The sequence below is a fragment of the Oncorhynchus keta genome, chromosome 20 (genome assembly GCF_023373465.1).
Source record: "Oncorhynchus keta strain PuntledgeMale-10-30-2019 chromosome 20, Oket_V2, whole genome shotgun sequence".
Taxonomy (NCBI): Eukaryota; Metazoa; Chordata; class Actinopteri; order Salmoniformes; family Salmonidae; genus Oncorhynchus; species Oncorhynchus keta.
Window position 1 is genome coordinate 13,386,622 of NC_068440.1, and position 20,737 is coordinate 13,407,358.

Sequence of the window (20,737 nt, forward strand, 5' to 3'; positions counted from 1 at the left end):
CAGCTTTGGGATTCTAACAACCTTTAAGTTACTGGCCCAACGCTTTAACCTTGAGGCTACCTGCCACCCTGTGGTGTGGTGTTATTGATGTTGTTTTGGATAGAGAATTTCTCAAAATCCAATGATAAGAGAGCAGAAGACTTGGGAGTAAACAAATAAAAACAATACCCTTTTTTCAAAACTAGTCAAGCAATGGAAACTTTTTGCCCTTAGGGTTTTCTTTTCACTGCTGACGGCAACAATGTTAAACCCTGTTCAATGAAATGGAGGATCACACTATTTCAAGGGTAGAAATAGAAGAAAACCATTCTGGGAGCTCACCACTATAAATGGCCTTTTACTTGGCAATGGTGAATAACCTTTTCTTTTGTTAGCTGCATAACCTACCAACTACACACAGTGAACATAAACCGCCCCTTGATTTACCTTGGAGTAATATGCCATCTGCTGGTTGATACAAAACACAACTATTTGCTCGGGTTCTTCAAAATGTATTTAGAGAATCAAATTCAACACTTTCAAATGTTCAACTCGCATAACAGAAATGTCACATCACAGAAATAAAATATTTAAAATTAACAAAAGGTCCTTTTTCGATTAGCTAAGACATGGAAAACTGTCATTAAAAACTTTGATTGTCGTATACACTTAAAAAAAAGATTGTTACACCAAGGAATTGTAAAAGCTAAATTACCTTTCTCTAAAACATGCCGTTACTCTAAAAACACTATCACTACAATTGCACATTATCTGTTAATTAAAACCATAAAATCAATTATTAAAGTTATAAAAGGCCACAATGGCCTGTAAATAAATCAGCTCCCATTACTACCTCAACATAGCTGAAGAAAGGGGAACAGTCAGCATGACTAGTTAGTATCTTTGGGACTTTAAACCACCACATACAACAAGTCTGAGTATTTGCTCTAGACATCTACATTGAGCAACTGTTTCCAACAGCAGTCACCACCTTCCATGTCCTGGACCTAGGTTATCAGACAGCAACATATTGTTCTTTCCATGTTTTAGACTATACCTGTCATGGCTGAATAGCAGCAGGCCTTCAATGTCTGTTACGATGGCCAGTGACTCCACAAGTAATTCAAATACTGTAACTGCGTCCACGGGGACGATTACTTAAGGCCTCCTCTTCTAGTCTATTTGGTGTTAACAGCACTCGCACGGTCTCTCAGTAAGTAGCTTCGTCCATGTTGTCATCGCTGTCCCCTCCAAACTCCTCTCCGTTGTCAAAGTAAGACATGATGTAGTCGGTATCCTGGAACGCAGATGAGAAGCAGCGTTTCCATTATGAAAAACTTGTGAGACCCACTGTAAGACCAGATTTGAATTTGCAAGGGTGCCCCACTGCCAAATGACACCACATATGGAATTGAGTCGGTTGCAATTAATATTGAGCTATGCAAGGAGTAATGATAGCCTACAAAGGGAACAATGGCTCTATGCACTTCTCACTCGGTCCCGCTGGCTTGTCAACATTCTCTGTTTCAGTGTCGCTTCATTTTCCCACTTATCTGTACCTTCTTGGTATAGTAGCTAGCTAGTTTAATTTGTGCTGTTTTTAGCATGTATGACATAGCTATTCAACCATACATTAGAGGAAGGCATCTTACTTAATCAAAAGACTCCCCCTTTGTGAACTTGCATGACATTTCAATGAGTCCTCATTTGGAGAGTTGAATCTCGCTAAACATCATAGAACCCTTACGGCCTGAGTAAATACAGCCGTCTCTGTCACAAACTCAATGGCACCGGAAACTGAAGGCCGGATCCAGTTGATAAAATGTGGCCAAGTTTGCAAGCAAGAGCACGAGCTCAAGACAGACAGGAATAATCGACTGATGATTGAAAGACAACCTGAACCAATCTCCATGCATAGCCAAAGTGTCTTATAGAAGATGTGTATTTTTTATCACAATATTTTCTGCTGGACAATGCGTCTGGCAATGTTTTTATTTTCAACATTTATGGCGGGGGGGGGGGGTTAACCACCAAAATACGGCTATTACCAGCTAATGGACCTCTGATGAGAAGGTGTGGATTTTAAGAAGCCTAAACACACCGTAAACACCGTTTATGCACTTCTATATTTTGTGAATAGCGTTTGAGTATCTATTATGATAAATTAATGTTGTTGGCATCAGTGTTACTCGCCGCCCATTATCTCAACTGGCATTTCAACTATTTTTTTACACCTAAAACCCTGACCATAACAATCAGGTTCCAAGAGGAGACGGTTACAAAACGTAAATGGGCCACATCAGTCGCCAATACCCCTTACCTCTTCAAAGTCTTCCTCGTAGTCCTCTTCCTCTGGCTGTTCTTCTTCCTCGTTCGTCTTCTTTTTCTCCCCGTCTTCCTCTTCCTCAGAGTTCACCGCCTCTTCTTTCTTTTCGAGAGTCTGAAGAGTGGGAATTTCCACGAAACATCAAAACCAGAGCAGGGTATATGCAAATCTCCCTTAATTAGGAGTAACTAAAAGGAATAAATGTATGATCTCTAGTCTTTCGAAGAAAGTTTAGTAATTTCTGTAGTATCCAACCTCCAGCTTGGTGAGAATCTCCTCTTTTCCCACAAGAGGTTTCTTTGGCTGTTTAACTTGGGGTGGATGTCCTAGAGGAGAAGAACGGAAAAGTAACTAGATAAAATAGGAGAACAGACATGGCAAAAAATGGCACAAGACAGAAGTATGGCCGTAACAACATATGAGAACACAGAGGTCAGGACCTCGTGAATAAATGTATCTACATCTATATACACATGTACATACAGTACCTTGCGAAAGTATTCGGCCCCCTTGAACTTTGCAACCTTTTGCCACATTTCAGGCTTCAAACATAAATATATAAAACTGTATTTTTTTGTGAAGAATCAACAACAAGTGGGACACAATCATAAAGTGGAACGACATTTATTGGATATTTCAAACTTTTTTAACAAATCAAAAACTGAAAAATTGGCCGTGCAAAATGATTCAGCCCCTTTACTTTCAGTGCAGCAAACTCTCTCCAGAAGTTCAGTGAGGATCTCTGAATGATCCAATGTTGACCTAAATGACTAATGATGATAAATACAATCCACCTGTGTGTAATCAAGTCTCCGTATAAATGCACCTGCACTGTGATAGTCTCAGAGGTCCGTTAAAAGCGCAGAGAGCATCATGAAGAACAAGGAACACACCAGGCAGGGCCGAGATACTGTTGTGAAGAAGTTTAAAGCCGGATTTGGATACAAAAAGATTTCCCAAGCTTTAAACATCCCAAGGAGCACTGTCCAAGCGATAATATTGAAATGGAAGGCGTATCAGACCACTGCAAATCTACCAAGCCCTGGCCGTCCCTCTAAACTTTCAGCTCATACAAGGAGAAGACTGATCAGAGATGCAGCCAAGAGGCCCATGATCACTCTGGATGAACGGCAGAGATCTACAGCTGAGGTGGGAGACACAGTCCATAGGACAACAATCAGTCGTATATTGCACAAATCTGGCCTTTATGGAAGAGTGGCAAGAAGAAAGCCATTTCTTAAAGATATCCATAAAAAGTGTCGTTTAAAGTTTGCCACAAGCCACCTGGGAGACACACCAAACATGTGGAAGAAGGTGCTCTGGTCAGATGAAACCAAAATTGAACTTTTTGGCAACAATGCAAAACGTTATGTTTGGCGTAAAAGCAACACAGCTCATCACCCTGAACACAACATCCCCACTGTCAAACATGGTGGTGGCAGCATCATGGTTTGGGCCTGCTTTTCTTCAGCAGGAACAGGGAAGATGGTTAAAATTGATGGGAAGATGGATGGAGCCAAATACAGGACCATTCTGGAAGAAAACCTGATGGAGTCTGCAAAAGACCTGAGACTGGGACGGAGATTTGTCTTCCAACAAGACAATGATCCAAAACATAAAGCAAAATCTACAATGGAATGGTTAAAAAATAAACATATCCAGGTGTTAGAATGGCCAAGTCAAAGTCCAGACCTGAATCCAATAGAGAATCTGTGGAAAGAACTGAAAACTGCTGTTCACAAATGCTCTCCATCCAACATCACTGAGCTCGAGCTGTTTTGCAAGGAGGAATGGGAAAAAATGTCAGTCTCTCGATGTGCAAAACTGATAGAGACATACCCCAAGTGACTTACAGCTGTAATCGCAGCAAAAGGTGGCGCTACAAAGTATTAACTTAAGGGGGCTGAATAATTTTGCACGCCCAATTTTTCAGTTTTTGATTTGTTAAAAAAGTTTTAAATATCCAATAAATGTCATTCCACTTCATGATTGTGTCCCACTTGTTGTTGATTCTTCACAAAAAAATACAGTTTTATATCTTTATGTTTGAAGCCTGAAATGTGGCAAAAGGTCGCAAAGTTCAAGGGGGCCGAATACTTTCGCAAGGCACTGTATATATTATATACACAGTATAATGACCATCCTTATGTTTGGAGGAAAAAGGGGGAGGCTTGCAAGCCAAAGAACACCATCCCGACCGTGAAGCACGTTGTGGGGGTGGTTTGCTGCAGGAGGGACTGGTGCACATCACAAAATAGATGACATCATGAGGGAGGAATATTATGTGGATATATTGAAGCAACATCTCAAGACATCAGTCAGGAAGTTAAAGCTTGGTCGCAAATGGGTCTTCCAAATGGACAATGACCCCAAGCATACTTCCAAAGTTGTGGCAAAATGGCTTAAGGACAACAAAGTCAAGGTATTGGAGTGACCATCACAAAGCCCTGACCTCAATCCTATAGAATATTTGTAGGCTGAACTGAAAAAGCTTGTGCAAGCAAGGAGGCCTACAAACCTGACTCAGTTATACCAGCTCTGTCAGGAGGAATGGGCCAAAATTCACCCAACTTATTGTGGAAACTTGTGGAAGGCTACCCGAAAAATTTGACTTGAGTTAAACAATTTAAAGGCAATGCTACAAAATACTAATTGAGTGTACGTAAACTTCTGACCCACTGGGCATGTGATGAAAGAAATAAACAATTCATTAATTAAATAATTCTCTCTACTATTATTCTGACAATTCACATTTCTTTAAAAAAGTGGTGATCCTAACTGACCTAAGAGGGAATTTCTACTCGGATTAAATGTCAGGAATTGTGAAAAACAGAGTTTAAGTGTATTTGGCTAAGGTGTATGTAAACTTCCGACTTCAACTGTGTATATATATATTAGAGGTTAATTACGATTAATCGTAATGGTCGATTAATTAGGGCCGATTTCAAGTTTTCATAAAAATCGGTGGAGTGCAATGAGACTGCATGGCAGGCTGACTACCTGTTAAGCGAGTGCAGCAAGGAGCCACGGTAAGGTGCTCGCTAGCATTAAACATATCTTATAAAAAACAATCAATCTTAACATAATCACTAGTTAACTACACATGGTTGATGATATTACTAGTTTATCTAGCTTGTCCTGCGTTGCATATAATCGATGCGGTGCCTGTTAATTTATCATTGAATTATAGCCTACTTCGCCAAACGGGTGATTTAACAAGTGCATTAGCGAAAAAAGCACTGTCATTGCACCAATATGTACCTAACCATAAACATCAACGCCTTTCTTAAAATTAATACACAAGTATATATTTTTAAACCTGCATATTTAGTTAATATTACCTGCTAACATTCATTTATTTTAACTAGGGAAATTGTGTCACTTCTCTTGCGTTCTGTGCAACAGAGTCAGGGTATATGCAGCAGTTTGGGCCGGCCTGGCTCTTTGCGAACTGTGTGAAGACTATTTCTTCCTAACAAAGACAGCCAACTTCGCCAAACGGTGGATAATTTAACAAAAACCCATTTGCGAGAAAAGCATAATCGTTGCACGAATGTACCCAACCATAAACATCAATGCCTTTTAAAAATCAATACACAGAAGTATATATTTTTAAACCTGCATATTTAGTTAAAATAAATTCATGTTAGCAGGCAATATTAAACTAGGGAAATTGTGTCACTTCTCTTGCGTTCATTGTACGCAGAGTCAGGGTATATACAAGTTTGGGCCGCCTGGCTCGTTGCGAACCTATTCGCCAGAATTTTAGGTAATTGTGACATAACATTGAAGGTTGTGCAATGTAACAGGAATATTTAGACTTATGGATGCCACCCGTTAGATAAATACGGAACGGTTCTATATTTCACTGAAAGAATAAATATTTTAATTTCGAAATTATAGTTTCTGGATTTGACCATATTAACGACCTAAGGCTCCTATTTCTGTGTGTTATTATGTTATAATTAAGTCTATGATTTGATATTTGACAGAGCAGTCTGACTGAGCGGTGGTAGGCAGCAGCATGCTCGTAAGCATTCATTCAAACAGCACTTTAGTGCGTTTGCCAGCAGCTCACCACAATGCTTCAAGCATTAAGCTGTTTATGACTTCAAGCCTATCAACTCCCGAGATTAGGCTGGTGTAACTGATGTGAAATAGCTAGCTAGTTAGCGGGGTGAGCGCGAATAGCTTTTCAAACGTCACTCGCTCTGAGACTTGGAGTAGTTGTTCCCCTTACTCTGCAAGGGCCGCGGCTTTTGTGGAATGATGGGTAACGATGCTTCGAGGGTGGCTGCTGTCGACTTGTTCCTGGTTCGAGCCCAGGTAGGAGCAAGGAGAGGGACAGAAGCTATACTGTTACACTGGCAATACTAAAGTTACTATAAGAACATCCAATATTCAAAAGTTAATGAAATACAAATGGTAGAGACAAATAGTCCTATAATTCCTATAATAACTACAACCTAAAACTTCTTACCTGGGAATATTGAAGACTCATGTTAAAAGGAACCACCAGCTTTCATATGTTCTCATGTTCTGAGCAAGGAACTGAAACGTTAGCTTTCTTATATAGCACAAATTGCACTTTTTACTTTCTTCTCCAACACTTTGTTTTTGCATTATTTAAACCAAATTGAACATGTTTTATTATTTATTTGAGGCTAAATTGATTTAATAATAATAATAATATATGCCATTTATCAGACGCTTTTATCCAAAGCGACTTACAGTCATGTGTGCATACATTGATGTATTATATTAAGTGAAAATAAAAGTGTACATTCAGTATTGTTGTAATTGTCATAATTACATTTTGCAAAAATCGGCCGATTAATCCGTATCGGCAAATCATAATCGGTCGACCTCGAATACACACACACACACTTTGGAAAGTATTAAGACCCTTTAACTTTTTACACATTTTGTTACGTTACAGCCTTATTCTTTAATTTATTAAATACAAATGAAATAAAAATCTACACACAATACCACATAACGACAAAGGGATAACAGGTTTTTAGATTTTTGTTTAGATTTATGAAAAATAAAAAATGTAAATACCTTATACACATAAGTATTCAGACCCTTTGCTATGAGACTTGAAATTGAGATGCATCCTGTTTCCATTGATCATCCTTGAGATGTTTCTACAACTTGATTGAATTCCACTGGAGAATAAGGCTGTAAGGTAACAAAAAGTGGAAAAGGGGAAGGAGTCTGAATACTTTCCGAATGAACTGTATATACTGAGTATAGCTGGATGTCCTTTGGATAGTTGACCATTCTTGATACACACAGGAAACAGTTGAGTGTGAAAAACCCAGCAGCGTTGCAGTTCTTGACACAAACCAGTGCACCTGACACCTACTACCATACCCCGTTCAAAGACACTTTAATCTTTTGTCTTGCCCATTCACCCTCTGGATGGCACACACACACAATCCATGTTTCAATTGTTCCAAGGCTTAAAAATCCTTCTTTAACCCTTCTCCTCCCCTTCATCTACATGGATTGAAGTGGATTTAATAACAAGTGACATCAATAAGGGATCATAGCTTTCACCTGGTCAGTCTATGTTTATTGTTTTGTATACTTAAGAGTATTTTGTACACAATAAAGATAATATATTATGGATCAACATCTAAATATTGCTCCAAGCGTTGATTAAAACTCAGAACCCTTGTTTTTTTATCTGACAACGTTCTAATTGTGCCTGCCTCTTTGCGAACGAGTGGAATCATGAACAGTGGTTTGTTCGTTATGTTCACCTGCGTCCCCCGGATATGCCTCCTGGATTTGCCTTTTTAGGAAAACATTCACCAGTCTCTCAAAAGGCTAACTCCACCCTCTCGTGGCACAGGCCTCACGAGGGCCTGAGATGTGAAACTAATTACCCCAGCCCACAGTCAGTTCGAGTAAACAAGGAGAGATGCTGCTGAAAGTGCATTTGCGAGACTTCGGACAAAAGGCCATTTTAAAACCGTCTCGCGACTCCGTTCGTATCTACAGACATCCCCCAAACAAAAACGGACTCTTGGGTAATGCACAACTGGTAAAGAGTCACTTATGTCAGTCAGTTAGGTGGCTAGCTGCCGGCAGAGACTTCTATTGCAGTAACGTTGAAGGTCTCTGGCTAGTATTACTTAGCTTCTTACTTCAACCTACCTCAGCAGGAGCAAACGATACACCAATACGTTCTCATAATAGGTTTCCTTTACAGAGAGTAGGCTACTGAGACAGACAGTGATGTGGGCATGTGGCACTCAGTGTTGAGGCTGAGGCAGGCTGCAATTCATGCAGGAGGTAGCAGAGGAGAGAGAGGAAGCAAGCAGAGAGAGAAGTTACTACAGTGCTTCCTAAACTTGGGCCTCAGAAAATATGTACTTATCTTATCAAACAAGATAAGAACTTACAAAAATGATGATATGCTTGAATATGAACATCCTCACATGGCCTATCTTTCCTATAGGCCTAGGTTAAGATGCTAACAAAGTTCTAAAATGCCATAAGTTTTCCATTTCGTCCCTGGCGCTACATGTCAGTGTGAATAATTTCTCACATCACATTACAATTATAAAACTAATAGGCGATGTGTTTGTAGAACGACTAAGGTGAACGAACCTACAGCAGCCAAGTTGAGAACCCATTTCAACGTTTTTTTTAACCAACCTCACTAAAACTCAAACCCTGGTTTACAGCCCTTGACAGAAAGGGGTGGGAAGCGGTTCAAAAGTGTTTCGCGAGGAATTCAAAGGCCAAAGTAAGTAGCTAAGAAAATATGTTGATGAAAGTTCACTTATTGAGTATCTGGGGGAAAATAAATTCTCAATAGAAAACAATACATGGCGTCCACAAAGTTTGAATTCCACACACAAATTTCAAGGCCTTTCAGACAAAGTACTCACTTTTAGCCAGAGGCTTCCTCATTTTAATGCAAAGCTCTTTAGGTAATCTGCTCCAGTCTGAAACAGAACCATAGAAAAAGAGAAACATGTTAACACAGAAAAATACACATCACAAAAAAACACACCATAATGGATTTTATTCACAGTATAAGGAATAATGACACCACAGCACAAGATAAAAAATCTGACAAATTCAGACCAGAAATGGACTTGTCTGGCACCATCTGCTGGACATATACCAACACTGCATCAAAAGAAAACACCAGAAAAAGGACAGACTCAGCCTGGCTAGGCGTTGCCGCTGAAGACTACAAGCAGCAGGAAAGCGGTACAGAGAACTGAATAGTTAATGAAAGAGACAACTGTTCTGTGATCAGTTGGGTGCAGATTCTAACCCCCAGTATTTCTACAAACCAGCCCATCATTACTCACCTGGGCTCCACTCGATGGCACTGTCCTTGGGCTCTCCGCTCTGGTACTTATCAGAGTAGCGATCAACATCTACAATGGAACCAGCAGCATAATTACAACTAACAACGTCCTATTCATATAATACCAGCAAAGTAAAACAAGTATAACACTCCATTACAAAACCTTCTATAGCATTTGTCTGACATACATTAACATCCATCATAACTGGGTACTTTTACATGCATTCAATAACCCGATTATTGTGAATACTTTGATAATATAATAGATTGATTTAAACATTTACATGCTTTGCCCTTACAATCCGGTTTACATGGACAGCTGATCAATTGGCTACCTAAAGGGACTTACAAAATTATTTCACGCGCGACAAATGACATGACAAAAACTTGCAATTTTCTTTAAAAGTTTACAAATAACATTAACCATATGACTTTGGAACATAGCTCGATCACGGTTAATAACATTCTACGATTTCTCCACCCCTTAAAATGAGACTCATGTATGACATTGCAACGAGCAGCACCGCAGATGTTGCAGATGAGCACGATGCAAGACAATGCACTCACCGAGTGTCATAGAGTAGCTGTGCATGTGCAATTCATTAGCTATAACGTGATAGCTATGGGACCAAAATGGCAGAGCCTCACGCTTCAATGCCCTTACTTGTTCGCGGAAATTGGCCTGATATTGCCGTTTACTTTGTGCATCGCTAACTCTGCCTTCAATCCTATGTGTGCTGGCTTACCTCTTTTGGGAGCGGCCCGTCTGATGTAGAAGGGCAGGGTCTTGTTGGCTGCCCTCAGCTCCTGTTTCAGAGCCAGCATGTACTCCACCTCCTCTCCTGTCTGCAGGGGCACAGGCTGGACTGGCATGGGCTGAGGTTAGGGAGGGGGAACAGATCAAGAGGCTGGGTTGTTATAGCGCCACAACACTAGCACTAAGTAAAGACATTACTACATTTAAATTACTATACGGTATTTCAAAATACTGCAACCCAGTTAGAGGATGGTAGGCAATATTGTGTGTCTAAACCAGTCAGTGTCCATACAAATGATATTGTACCTCAGAGAGAAACAATGCCTCTAAGAGAAAAACAAAACATGTATCCATTACATTACTAGTAATATTAGATAACTGTAATTATTTAAATTTTGTGACGCTCAAGACAAGAGCACAATAAGCAACAGCGGCAAGGTAAGTCTAGGCTATGTTACAAGCCCTGACTCCATGTGCACACTCACAGGGAAGAGGGGTGAGGGCTTAAAGGTGGTGGGGGGCAGGCCGTCTCCCCTTCCTATGCCCAAATCCTCCAGGTTGAAGGTCATCTGACCCCTTCCACGACCCCTGCCTCTTCCAGCCATGGTGATGAGTCTGTAGCTAAATGCATGAAAGAAAACTGATATAGACGTAGCCTAACAAACACAAATGCACATAGCAGCCAGTATTGTGGATATCTAACTAGCATTTGAGACAGGGCTCCCAACACTTGGGCCCCAATTTACCTTTGTTTATTATATATTGCTAGTGACTAGTCAGGTAGCTAGCACTCAATAACCACACGGGAGTCCATACAGAATAGGAAAGCTAGTTACAGTAGCTATTGCATTTCACCCTTGCCCTATTGACTGCTGTATGGCCCTGAGTTCTCGAGAATTAATTTCACACATGAATACATCACATTTTTTAACAGGCAAAATATCTAGCTAGCTCGCCGTGATATTTTAAATACCACCCAGTGACCTCTACAGTGCAGCATTGTGGTTGGTGTATAGACAGCTAGCTAACATTAGTATTGGCTGGCATTCAAGCTAGCTATCTATATTTCGCCGCTAAGGATCATTCTGGCATGGTATTGTTTCCACTTAACGTTACCTAAATGGTTTGATAGCGATGAAGCTAACGATTAAGCTTGCAGGTTGAGCCTTTTAATAAACTGCAGGCTATAATACATATGCTGCTTTTCCTCTTGACACATGTAGCTTATACTGTAGAACATCGAACATTTTAGGAATAAATCCACACGTGCATACTGCTGGATGTTTTCAACTGGAGTAAACGTGTGTTCCGTCGGCCTTGAATGTCTCATGAAACATATTCTGTGAGGAATTGTTCCGCCCTACTGTCAAGTACTGATATGGAATGATCGTTTCCAATTCAATCTACCATGATACAATTTCCCCTCAAAAATGTATTCGTGTTTTTGAGCGGTTGTGGTGAGCCATATCATAGAAAAAATTTAGTAATTGTTCATTAATTCATTCTTCTGTCTGGATAATAAGGAAAAACAGCTCAACGAGACATTGATGCTCTTCTCATTCGCCCCAAAATAGCTCGGCCAGTGCTGCCACCTGATGAAGCTATTATTCCTAGCATCTTTTGTTATTTGCCAATGTTACGTACGATTTATGATTGTTTGAGAAAATGAGGGTGTGGTGTTTAGTTCGGAGTGAATTTTAGATTTGCCAGTTAGCTTTGTGCTTGTTATGCTAAAAAGGTTAGACTCTTAAATGGTATGCAATGCCAAATAATTACTTTACATTTCACATCTACCCCTATAGTGACTTCACAGGAAATACTGGGGTTATTTCCTTTAACAGAGCACAAGTCACACTACAGAAGTAAATCGTTCCATCCTTTATTAAACATAGCTTGCAAGAGATAAATATTACAAAGTTATTTCTTCCAAAATTAGCTTATTTTTTTCAGTCAATGCATAATCATTATTAACCAACTGGCAGTTTTCAAACAGCATCAATATTCTTTCATTTTTTTTTTTTTTTTTGAAGACAGTTAAATATCAATTATGTGCAAAAAGTCAGGATTTACATTTGAAATCAAAACAAAACAAAAGGGCTTTTTTATAGGATCAAAATTCATTTTAATCTTTTCACCCATTCCCCAATGTCCATTCAATTGATACAGATTGAGTCATTATCAATGTCATTTTTTTCTCACAAATGTAATATACAACATCAACATTATGCAATGTTCAAACTGAGGAATTGCAGTTAATTTTATATGTATAAAAAGAAAAGCTTTCAGCATATTCACATCAAATTTAGAAAATGATTTGCAATAAATCCCCCCTCCCTCCCCTTCAAAAAGTTACCTGTATTTCCAACAATAACTAAAATGCCAAGAGTAAATGAAATTATACCAATAAAATAATACATTTGTGTAGCCAGGAAATGTGATCAGTCCTCCATCAGAATGACATCACGATTAGTAAACCCCATAACTAACACTGTCCTGATGGGCAGCTTTATCTGCCTTAAAAGGTTTTAAGACACAACCCCATTATTATTTAACTCACTTATATGGCAGTCAATATAGTATTGTCAGTTTGATAACTCCATGAAAATCCCCCAAAACAGATGTTGACCAGAACACATTTGTGACGAGGGCAATATTTCACTCATCTCCAACAGCTCCTAGCACACTAGATTAAAAACCTTTTTTTTTTTTTTTTGACAACTTATGTTCCAATGGAAAGCATGAGCATTACAAAATGTCAACTTTTCATTTTCATAGAAATATGGAAGAAAGCAAAGGAAATGTAACTTTTTTGACTTGTCATTTCAGACAGTTCAGTACAGAAATTGAAATCAACAAAACAGAGAGATCTGTGGATTTGATGACTATCCCGGGGTAGTACTGTCCGTCAGCGCTTTGACCCATGCCACGTCCTCACAAATGAAGTCTGCATGAGCTCAACCAAAGTAAGAAATACACTGAACAGCATTGAGTTTCTAATAGAACATACAACAAACATACGTGAACTTGACATTCTTCACGCTCAAAGCCTGTGGAATGGATCTAACTCCGTCAGAACAATGACCACTTTTCCGGCAAACCCTACTCACTACAACAAAAAAAGACAACCAGGGAGAAAATGTGTAAAAAATAATAATAAGAGAATCCCATACATTTTGCACATTTGTTACACAATAATACACAGTGATCACAAAACGAAATGGCAAGCTTCACTATATTCATGGCTTTTTGTTTGCTTTTCTACACAATATACCTTTTTTTTTGAAGGGAGAAAAAAAGCTTATGTACAATAAGTCATTATTACTTCTGACCTAGCAAATATCGTGTCATTTTTATTTCAGTCAATAAAATGTTGTTTGATAATTTTTTTGATTTTTTCTTGAAAACTTAAAACATTACAAACAAAACAAAAAAATTAACTGAATTGAGACATCAGAAATAGAAGAATGACATTTAAAAACCCTAAAACATTTGACATAAAAATAAAAGTTTGTGGTTGAAATTACCAAGGTGTGTGGATTCATCTATTACAGTCTGCAAGAGAGAGAAAGGATCTTCAATATACAAGTCCAGCTTTGTAGCAAAAGGACATAGAAAAAAAACGACAGTCAAATCAAATATATGATGGGGTGGGAAAGAAAATGTACCCCGACAAACATTTTTTCAAATGACATCCTATAGCAACCAACCACAAAAGAAGGTATTGATTGACAATAGTATAAGCAACAAAAAAAACTTTCTCTTCTGAATGTAAACTTCCATTCACATCTACATATTGCACCTGCCAATCAAACCCAAGGTAGTTTTATAATGACTTGGTGTATGTTCAGTATAAATAACTTACAAGAACTAGGAAATGGGAACTTGAGATTTCATAGGCCACTGCATGACTGTACTTGACACACCAAATCTGTGTATCCAGTGGGTAGAGCTTGTATCCAATTTTCAGACTACTCTGCCGTAGGACTAAATGTAAGCCCGTCATGTCAGGCCTGCTAAACTGCACACACCCAGTGATAGTAGTGTTAACTATCATGAGATTGATCCAAATCAGTAGATTACCCCCAATTCAAAGAATCCATCTTGTTTGGTTCAGCTCCTCATAGCTTCCACTCTAACAGTGTTGGTCATAATCTCACAACCACACCATACAGGTTGTCAGTGCATAAGAGGGTGAAAAACCCCAAACTCTTTCTTGAGGCCAGTGAACAATACAGGTGAGACATTTTTAAGTGCCGATATTATTGCAGGGTCTTCGATGGTCCTTTGGCTTTACTTAAGACTCTCTATGGCCATTGGGATGGTGATGTGCCCTAACCCTTTATTCAATAACCTATTTGACCAAAAACGGACATAATATGCTGTTGAGCCAATGGCCTTCAGGGGCAAATGTTTTATGTCGTTCAACGGTTGACCTAAACTCCTGATACAGTGAGAGGTGAAATTGCAAAGATAGGTTATAGCAGTAAATAATGCAACAATCCTCTAAAAGCCTGAAAACTGTGACGCTGAACCTAGCACAAACTAAAAGTCCTGTCTGATCTTCCCAAGACTAGCCATAAACCCCCTATAGCTTCTACACAGAGACACATGTAAAAACGTATCTCCTCTGCCAGCCAGACAAACCCCAAACTAATTGAAGATCTGCTGGTCTAGCTCTCTCGGAGTAATACTGCACATTTACTGAACACTGCTTTAATGTATTGTATGACGTGTAGCAAACTTGACTAAACCGAAAGACAAAACATAGAAAGTGCTGCTGGTGAAATGTGTGTGGCAGTGGTAAGAGTGTTGACAGGTGTGAGAGACCATGCTTGTATGACCGATGACCCAAAGGACAACGGGGGGCAAAAAAGAAGGATAAAAAGAAGGATAAAAACAATTTGGTGTCAGTGCCAGCGTTAACAAAACTGTTCAAATCATTGAAAAGATGAGAGGGTTAACCAATTGAATGTCGTCTGATACAGTCCACATGAACACTCTGGACAATGGTCTCTCTCCCGAAGACAATCGGATGACATCCGCACCTTGGGGTACCTGGGAATTGTAACATTTTTAACCTTTTATTTTCATTTTATTCATAATAAGAAAAGTGCTCCTGGAGAATGAGGCATCTCGTGTGCATCGCCTGAACACGATGATTGATCCATCTATCCCATTTTCTAGATAAATCCATTTCAGTCTCCTTTCTCTCAAGCTAGCCATCAATACATAATCCATATAGATATTTGAATAGTTTCAATCTGTTCACTATTTTTTGATAATTATCGTCTCCTGGGGCAAGTACCTCACAGATACGCAGCCTTTTCTACAGGAGACGGCGCAAATAAAAACAACGACAAATCAAGAAACCCTACAACAACAAGAAAACAAATAACATGCCACTGCCACCTCCTGCTCGAGTCCTCGCCATTTCCCTCACGGTACCACAAGGAACAGTTGGGTTTAGAAAGGTTTGAAGTCTCTGCATACTCTGAAAGTGAAGGCATTGAGGGGCAATGGAGAATCTTGGGGGCAGGTTTCATGACCCCATTTTCAGGCCTGTGCCAAGATGGGACGATACGCCACAGTCCAAAATGGCTGCCACGCTCCTTCTCTATGCAGGCCATGGCCTCCACCGGTGACATGGCAGGTATTTTTTCTCTCACCGCAAACACCGGTGGACTTTCCTGTGCTTAGTTCATAGATTAAAAAAAAAAATCTATCTGCTCCATAGCGCGCACTTTCTGGATTTTCTCGCTTCCATTAATACTGTGTCAAATAAAAATATGAATAGTGCTTCCTGGTTATGATCCGTCATCTTTTCTGGTCGACTCAAAGCAGGGCAGTCAGTCATTTGGACCAGTGTCCAGTTAGATCCGGTTCATTCCACATGATCGCCCTCTTACATAGCGATATGTCCATCTCTTTCGCCGCGTTGAAACTTCACAAGAATCCAATCCATAACAGAAGGTGGCTTTAAACATTTTGAAAACTAAAATAACCATACATATGGAGTGTAGAAGGGGAGTAACTAAAATACAATTATGCCAAAAGAAAAACAATGAAATCCGAAAGCAACCCTGCAATAGTAGCCCCCCCCCCCAAATAAATAAAAGTAAAGGTATGAACTGAAAGGCGCTCTACATCGCATAACAATAAAAAAGCTTAATAAGAGTAATAGTAACTGAAGCGGTAACAGTTATCATAATAATAATAGTAACAGCGGCAATAATAGTAGTACAAATTATTTGAAAGTCTTCTAAATCATTTTGCTATAGTAAGAAAGTCGAGAAGATGCACCGACAGTTTGGTTGTCTTTTGTCTGGCTGATTGTGTCGTTTCTCAGGCTGATTGTGTCGTTTCTCATGGGTTAGTTTAGGTAGGCACACGGACAGGCACTGCATGCAATGGGGTGGGGGAGGTGGTCTTTTTTTTGTGAGGGCATGGCGGAGGGGGGGTGGAGAAGGTGGCCCTTGGGGAGAGGATTGGGAAGGTGGGGGTAAAGGGCGGGGTTCATTTCTGTCCGTTGATGGACTGCGATATGGAGCGTGGCGGGATCATGTCCAACAGGTACTCCCTCTGGCGGTCAGCTAAGCTGGAGCCCTTGTGGGCCCCAACCCCTCCTTGGTTCAGGTATGCAATGTTCAATCCTGACAGAAAAGGAGAAAGAGATCAAGAATAATAGAGAAGGAGAGAAAGAGTTCAAACAAGAGGTTGAGAGAATGAACAAGGAAAGGGAAGTTAAAAAAGGACAGAAAGAGAGAGAGGAAAAAGAGGAACACATTCAATAAAACCTTTGTACCAGCAACATATTTAAAAATGAACAAATGTTCCAGTCGGCTGTGTCTGTTTTGTCCACCTGGGTTGGGGTCAATTCCAATTCAATTTGAAATTCAAAATGTAATACCTGATTTTACTCATGAAGCAGAGAATTTACATTGAATTCAATTAAAGTTTTAACAATCTTCAAGTTATGGAATTATGATTGAATTGGAATTAGTGTGTTTGAATTGGAATTGTAAAAATAAAAAATAAAAAAACATTAAAAAAAAGGAATTTCATTGAATATCTGTACATTTCACAGTTAATGCACTTAGTATCAAAAATTGACAGCAGGATTTGTTTTTAAATTATTTAAAGTTGCATTTTTATGTCCAGTATAACTACACTGTCTGAACAATGACATGTTCAGCCTAACAGCCTGAGGGAATTTAATTGGAATTTGTGGAATTGTTGTGGATAATATTGAATTGGCAATTACATTTTTTTTTTTTTATAACCTAACATTGGAACTTGGAGAGATTGAATTTTCTCTGAATTCAAAGACTAACCTGGAATTTGAATTGAGTTTACAGGGACAGGGAATTTAATTAGAATGTCATTTGTTGAATTAATCCCAACCCTGCTGTCCACCTCACCAGAGATTACATTACATTTAAGTCATTTAGCAGACGCTCTTATCCAGAGCGACTTACAAATTGGTGCATTCACCTTATGACATCCAGTGGAACAGTCACTTTACAATAGTGCATCTAAATCTTAAAGGGGGGGGGGGGGTGAGAAGGATTACTTATCCTATCCTAGGTATTCCTTAAAGAGGTGGGGTTTCAGGTGTCTCCGGAAGGTGGTGATTTCAGAGTTTGTTAGACAATATTAAGGTATGACAATTATTATTGCAATAATTACTTTATTTATGCTCTCAGGATGGCCATCATTGTGAAAAATGTGTCAAGCCCATCGTGTATCACTCTTACGCTTTCTTTGAATGCTCAACATTGGGCATCACCTTCAGGTATAATGCATTGTAAGACCTGTCATAAGCAGGTACGTCCCCCATATTATCGTCTCATCATCTCATAATGATCCTGACTGAATTAAAAACAGCCATTTGGAAGATGTTTAAAATGTGCTACATAGAAAGACAAAACTTATTTTGAGCCTTACACATTATACTGGTCCCTTGGAGAAATCGATCCCACAACCATTTATACACTGAGTGTACAAAACATTAAGGACACCTGCTCTTTCCATGACAGACTGACCAAGTGAAAGCTATGATCCCTTATTGATGTCACTCGCTAAATCCACTTAAAAATCAGTGTAGATGAAGGGGAGGAGACTGGTTAAAGAAGGATTTTTAAGCCTTCAGACAAGAGACATGTATTGTGTATGTGTGCCATTCAGAGGGTGAATGGGCAAGACAAAAGATTGAAGTGCCTTTGAACGGGGTAAGTTCAGGTGCACAGGTTTGTGTCAAAACTGCAATGCTGCTGGGTTTTTAGGCAGCATTGCAGCTTCTTCTACAATGTAGAAAAAAGTTAAAGTAAAGAAAAACCCTTGAATGATTAGGTGTGTCCAAACATTTGACTGGTACTGTATTTATACACACAGCACCAGTCAAAAGATTGGACACATCTACTCATTCAAGGGGGTTTCTTTATTTGTACTATTTTCTACATTGTAAAGTAACATACATAAAAATGATGAAATAACACATATGGAATCATGTAGTAACCAAAAAAGTTTTAAACAAATCAAAATACATTTTACATTTTACACCTGGAATGCTTTCCCAACAGTCTTGAAGGATATGTATGCTGAGCACTTGTTGGCTGCTTTTCCTTCACTCTGCGGTCCAACTCATCCCAAACCATCTCAAATGGGTTGAGGTCCTGTGATTGTAGAGGCCAGGTCATCTGAAACAGCACTCCATCACTCTCCTTCTTGGTCAAATAGCCCTTACATAGCCTGGAGGTGTGTTCGGTCATTGTCTTGTTGAAAAACAATTGATAGTGGGACTAAGCGCAAATCAGATGGGATGGTGTATAGCTGTAGAATGGTGTGGTAGCCATGCTGGTTAAGTGTGCCTTGAATTCTAAATAAATCACTAACAGTGTCACCAGCAAAGCACCCACACACAATCACACCACCTCCTCCATGCTTCACGGTGGGAACCACACACGCAGAGATCATCTGTTCACCTACTCTACGTCTCACAAAGACACAGCGGTTGGAACCAAAATTCTCAAATTTGGACTCAGACCAAAGGACAGATTTCCACCGGTCTAATGTCCATTGCTCATGTTTCTTGGACAAAGGAAAGTCTCTTCTTCATTTTGGTGTCATTTAGTAGTGGTTTCTTTGCAGCAATTCGACCATGAAGGCCTGATTCACGCAGTCTCCTCTGAACAGTTGATGTTGAGATGTGTCTGTTACTTGAACTTTGTGAAGCATTTATTTGGGCTGCAATTTGAGGCTGGTAACTCTAATGAACATCCTCCGCAGCAGAGGTAACTCTGGGTCTTCCTTTCATGTGGCGGTCCTCATGAGAGCCAGTTTCATCATAGCGCTGGATGGTTTTTGCGACTGCACTTGAAGAAACTTTTTAAATTCTCCATATTGACTATTCATGTCTTAAAGTAATGATAGACTGTCGTTTCTCTTTGCTTATTTAAGATGTTCTTTCCATAATATGGACTTGGTCTTTTACCAAATAGGGCTATCTTCTGTATACAAACTTTACCTTGTCACAACACAACTGATTGCCTCAAACGCATTAAGAAGGAAAGAAATACCACAAGTGACCTTTTAACAAGGCACACCTGTTAATTGAAAGGCATTCCAAGTGACTAACTTATGAAGATGGTTGAGAGAACGCCAATAGTGTACAAACTGTCATCAAGGCAAAGGAATCTCAAATATAAAATATATTTTGATTTGTTTAACACTTTTTGGTTATTACATGATTCTATATGTGATATTTAATAGTATTGATGTCTTCACTATTATTATACAATGTAGAAAATAGTAAAAATAAAGAAAAACCCTGGAATGAGTAGGTTTCCAAACATGACTGTTACGTGTCACGCCTTGGTCTTAGTATTTTGTGTTTTCTTTAATTATTTGTTCAGGCCAGGGTGTGACATGGGTTTATTGTATTGTCGTATTGGGGTTTTTCTAGGCATTGGGATTGTGGTTGATTAGGGGTGTGTCTTGTATAGGCTTGGCTGCCTGAGGTGGTTCTCAATCAGAGTCAGGTGATTCTTGTTGTCTCTGATGGGGAACCATATTTAGGTAGCCTGGGTTTCACTTTGTATTTCGTGGGTGATTGTTCCTGTCTCTGTGTAGTTTCACCATATAGGCTGTAATAGGTTTCACGTTCCGTTTGTTGTTTTTGTATTTGTAAAAGTTATTTAGTGTATCGCGATCCTTCATTAAAGATCATGAGTAACAACCACGCTGCATTTCGGTCCGACTCTCTTTCAACAAACGAAGAACGCCGTTACATTACGTCTATATATTACACACACACACACACACACACACACACACACAC

At 39.3% G+C, this 20,737-nt stretch overlaps 2 protein-coding genes across 3 annotated transcripts in view; both read right to left on the reverse strand.

Annotated features, from left to right (window-relative positions):
* Positions 1 to 475: 475 nt before the first annotated feature.
* LOC118399432 (DNA-directed RNA polymerase III subunit RPC7-like) lies at positions 476 to 11,725 on the reverse strand. Its single transcript, XM_035795498.2, has 8 exons — positions 11,518 to 11,725; positions 10,887 to 11,022; positions 10,391 to 10,520; positions 9,646 to 9,714; positions 9,214 to 9,270; positions 2,561 to 2,631; positions 2,300 to 2,419; positions 476 to 1,276 (listed from the first exon to the last, which is right to left on the reverse strand). Exons 2-8 carry the CDS (start codon positions 11,004 to 11,006, stop codon positions 1,190 to 1,192), a joined length of 654 nt encoding a protein of 217 aa, XP_035651391.1. The 5' UTR covers positions 11,007 to 11,022; positions 11,518 to 11,725; the 3' UTR covers positions 476 to 1,189.
* Positions 11,726 to 12,264: 539 nt separating this feature from the next.
* The window catches only part of LOC118399433 (transcriptional repressor p66-beta), a 50,692-nt gene continuing 42,219 nt past the window's right edge, over positions 12,265 to 20,737 (reverse strand). For both annotated transcript variants that reach the window (XM_052472095.1, XM_035795503.2), the window contains exon 11: positions 12,265 to 17,051. In XM_052472095.1, the coding sequence (XP_052328055.1) occupies positions 16,915 to 17,051 (137 nt within the window). In that variant the 3' untranslated portion in view covers positions 12,265 to 16,914. The remainder of the gene's footprint in view (positions 17,052 to 20,737) is intronic.

Excerpts from the sequence above, each read along its gene's own strand:
- LOC118399432 (XM_035795498.2), bottom strand. The coding sequence starts at position 11,006 with ATGGCTGGAAGAGGCAGGGGTCGTGGAAGGGGTCAGATGACCTTCAAC. Across the intron at positions 9,715-10,390 it reads ACGGGCCGCTCCCAAAAGAG|ATGTTGATCGCTACTCTGAT; the intron begins GTAAGCCAGCAC and ends GTTCCATTGTAG. Across the intron at positions 2,632-9,213 it reads GAGGAAGCCTCTGGCTAAAA|GACATCCACCCCAAGTTAAA; the intron begins GTGAGTACTTTG and ends CTTCTCCTCTAG.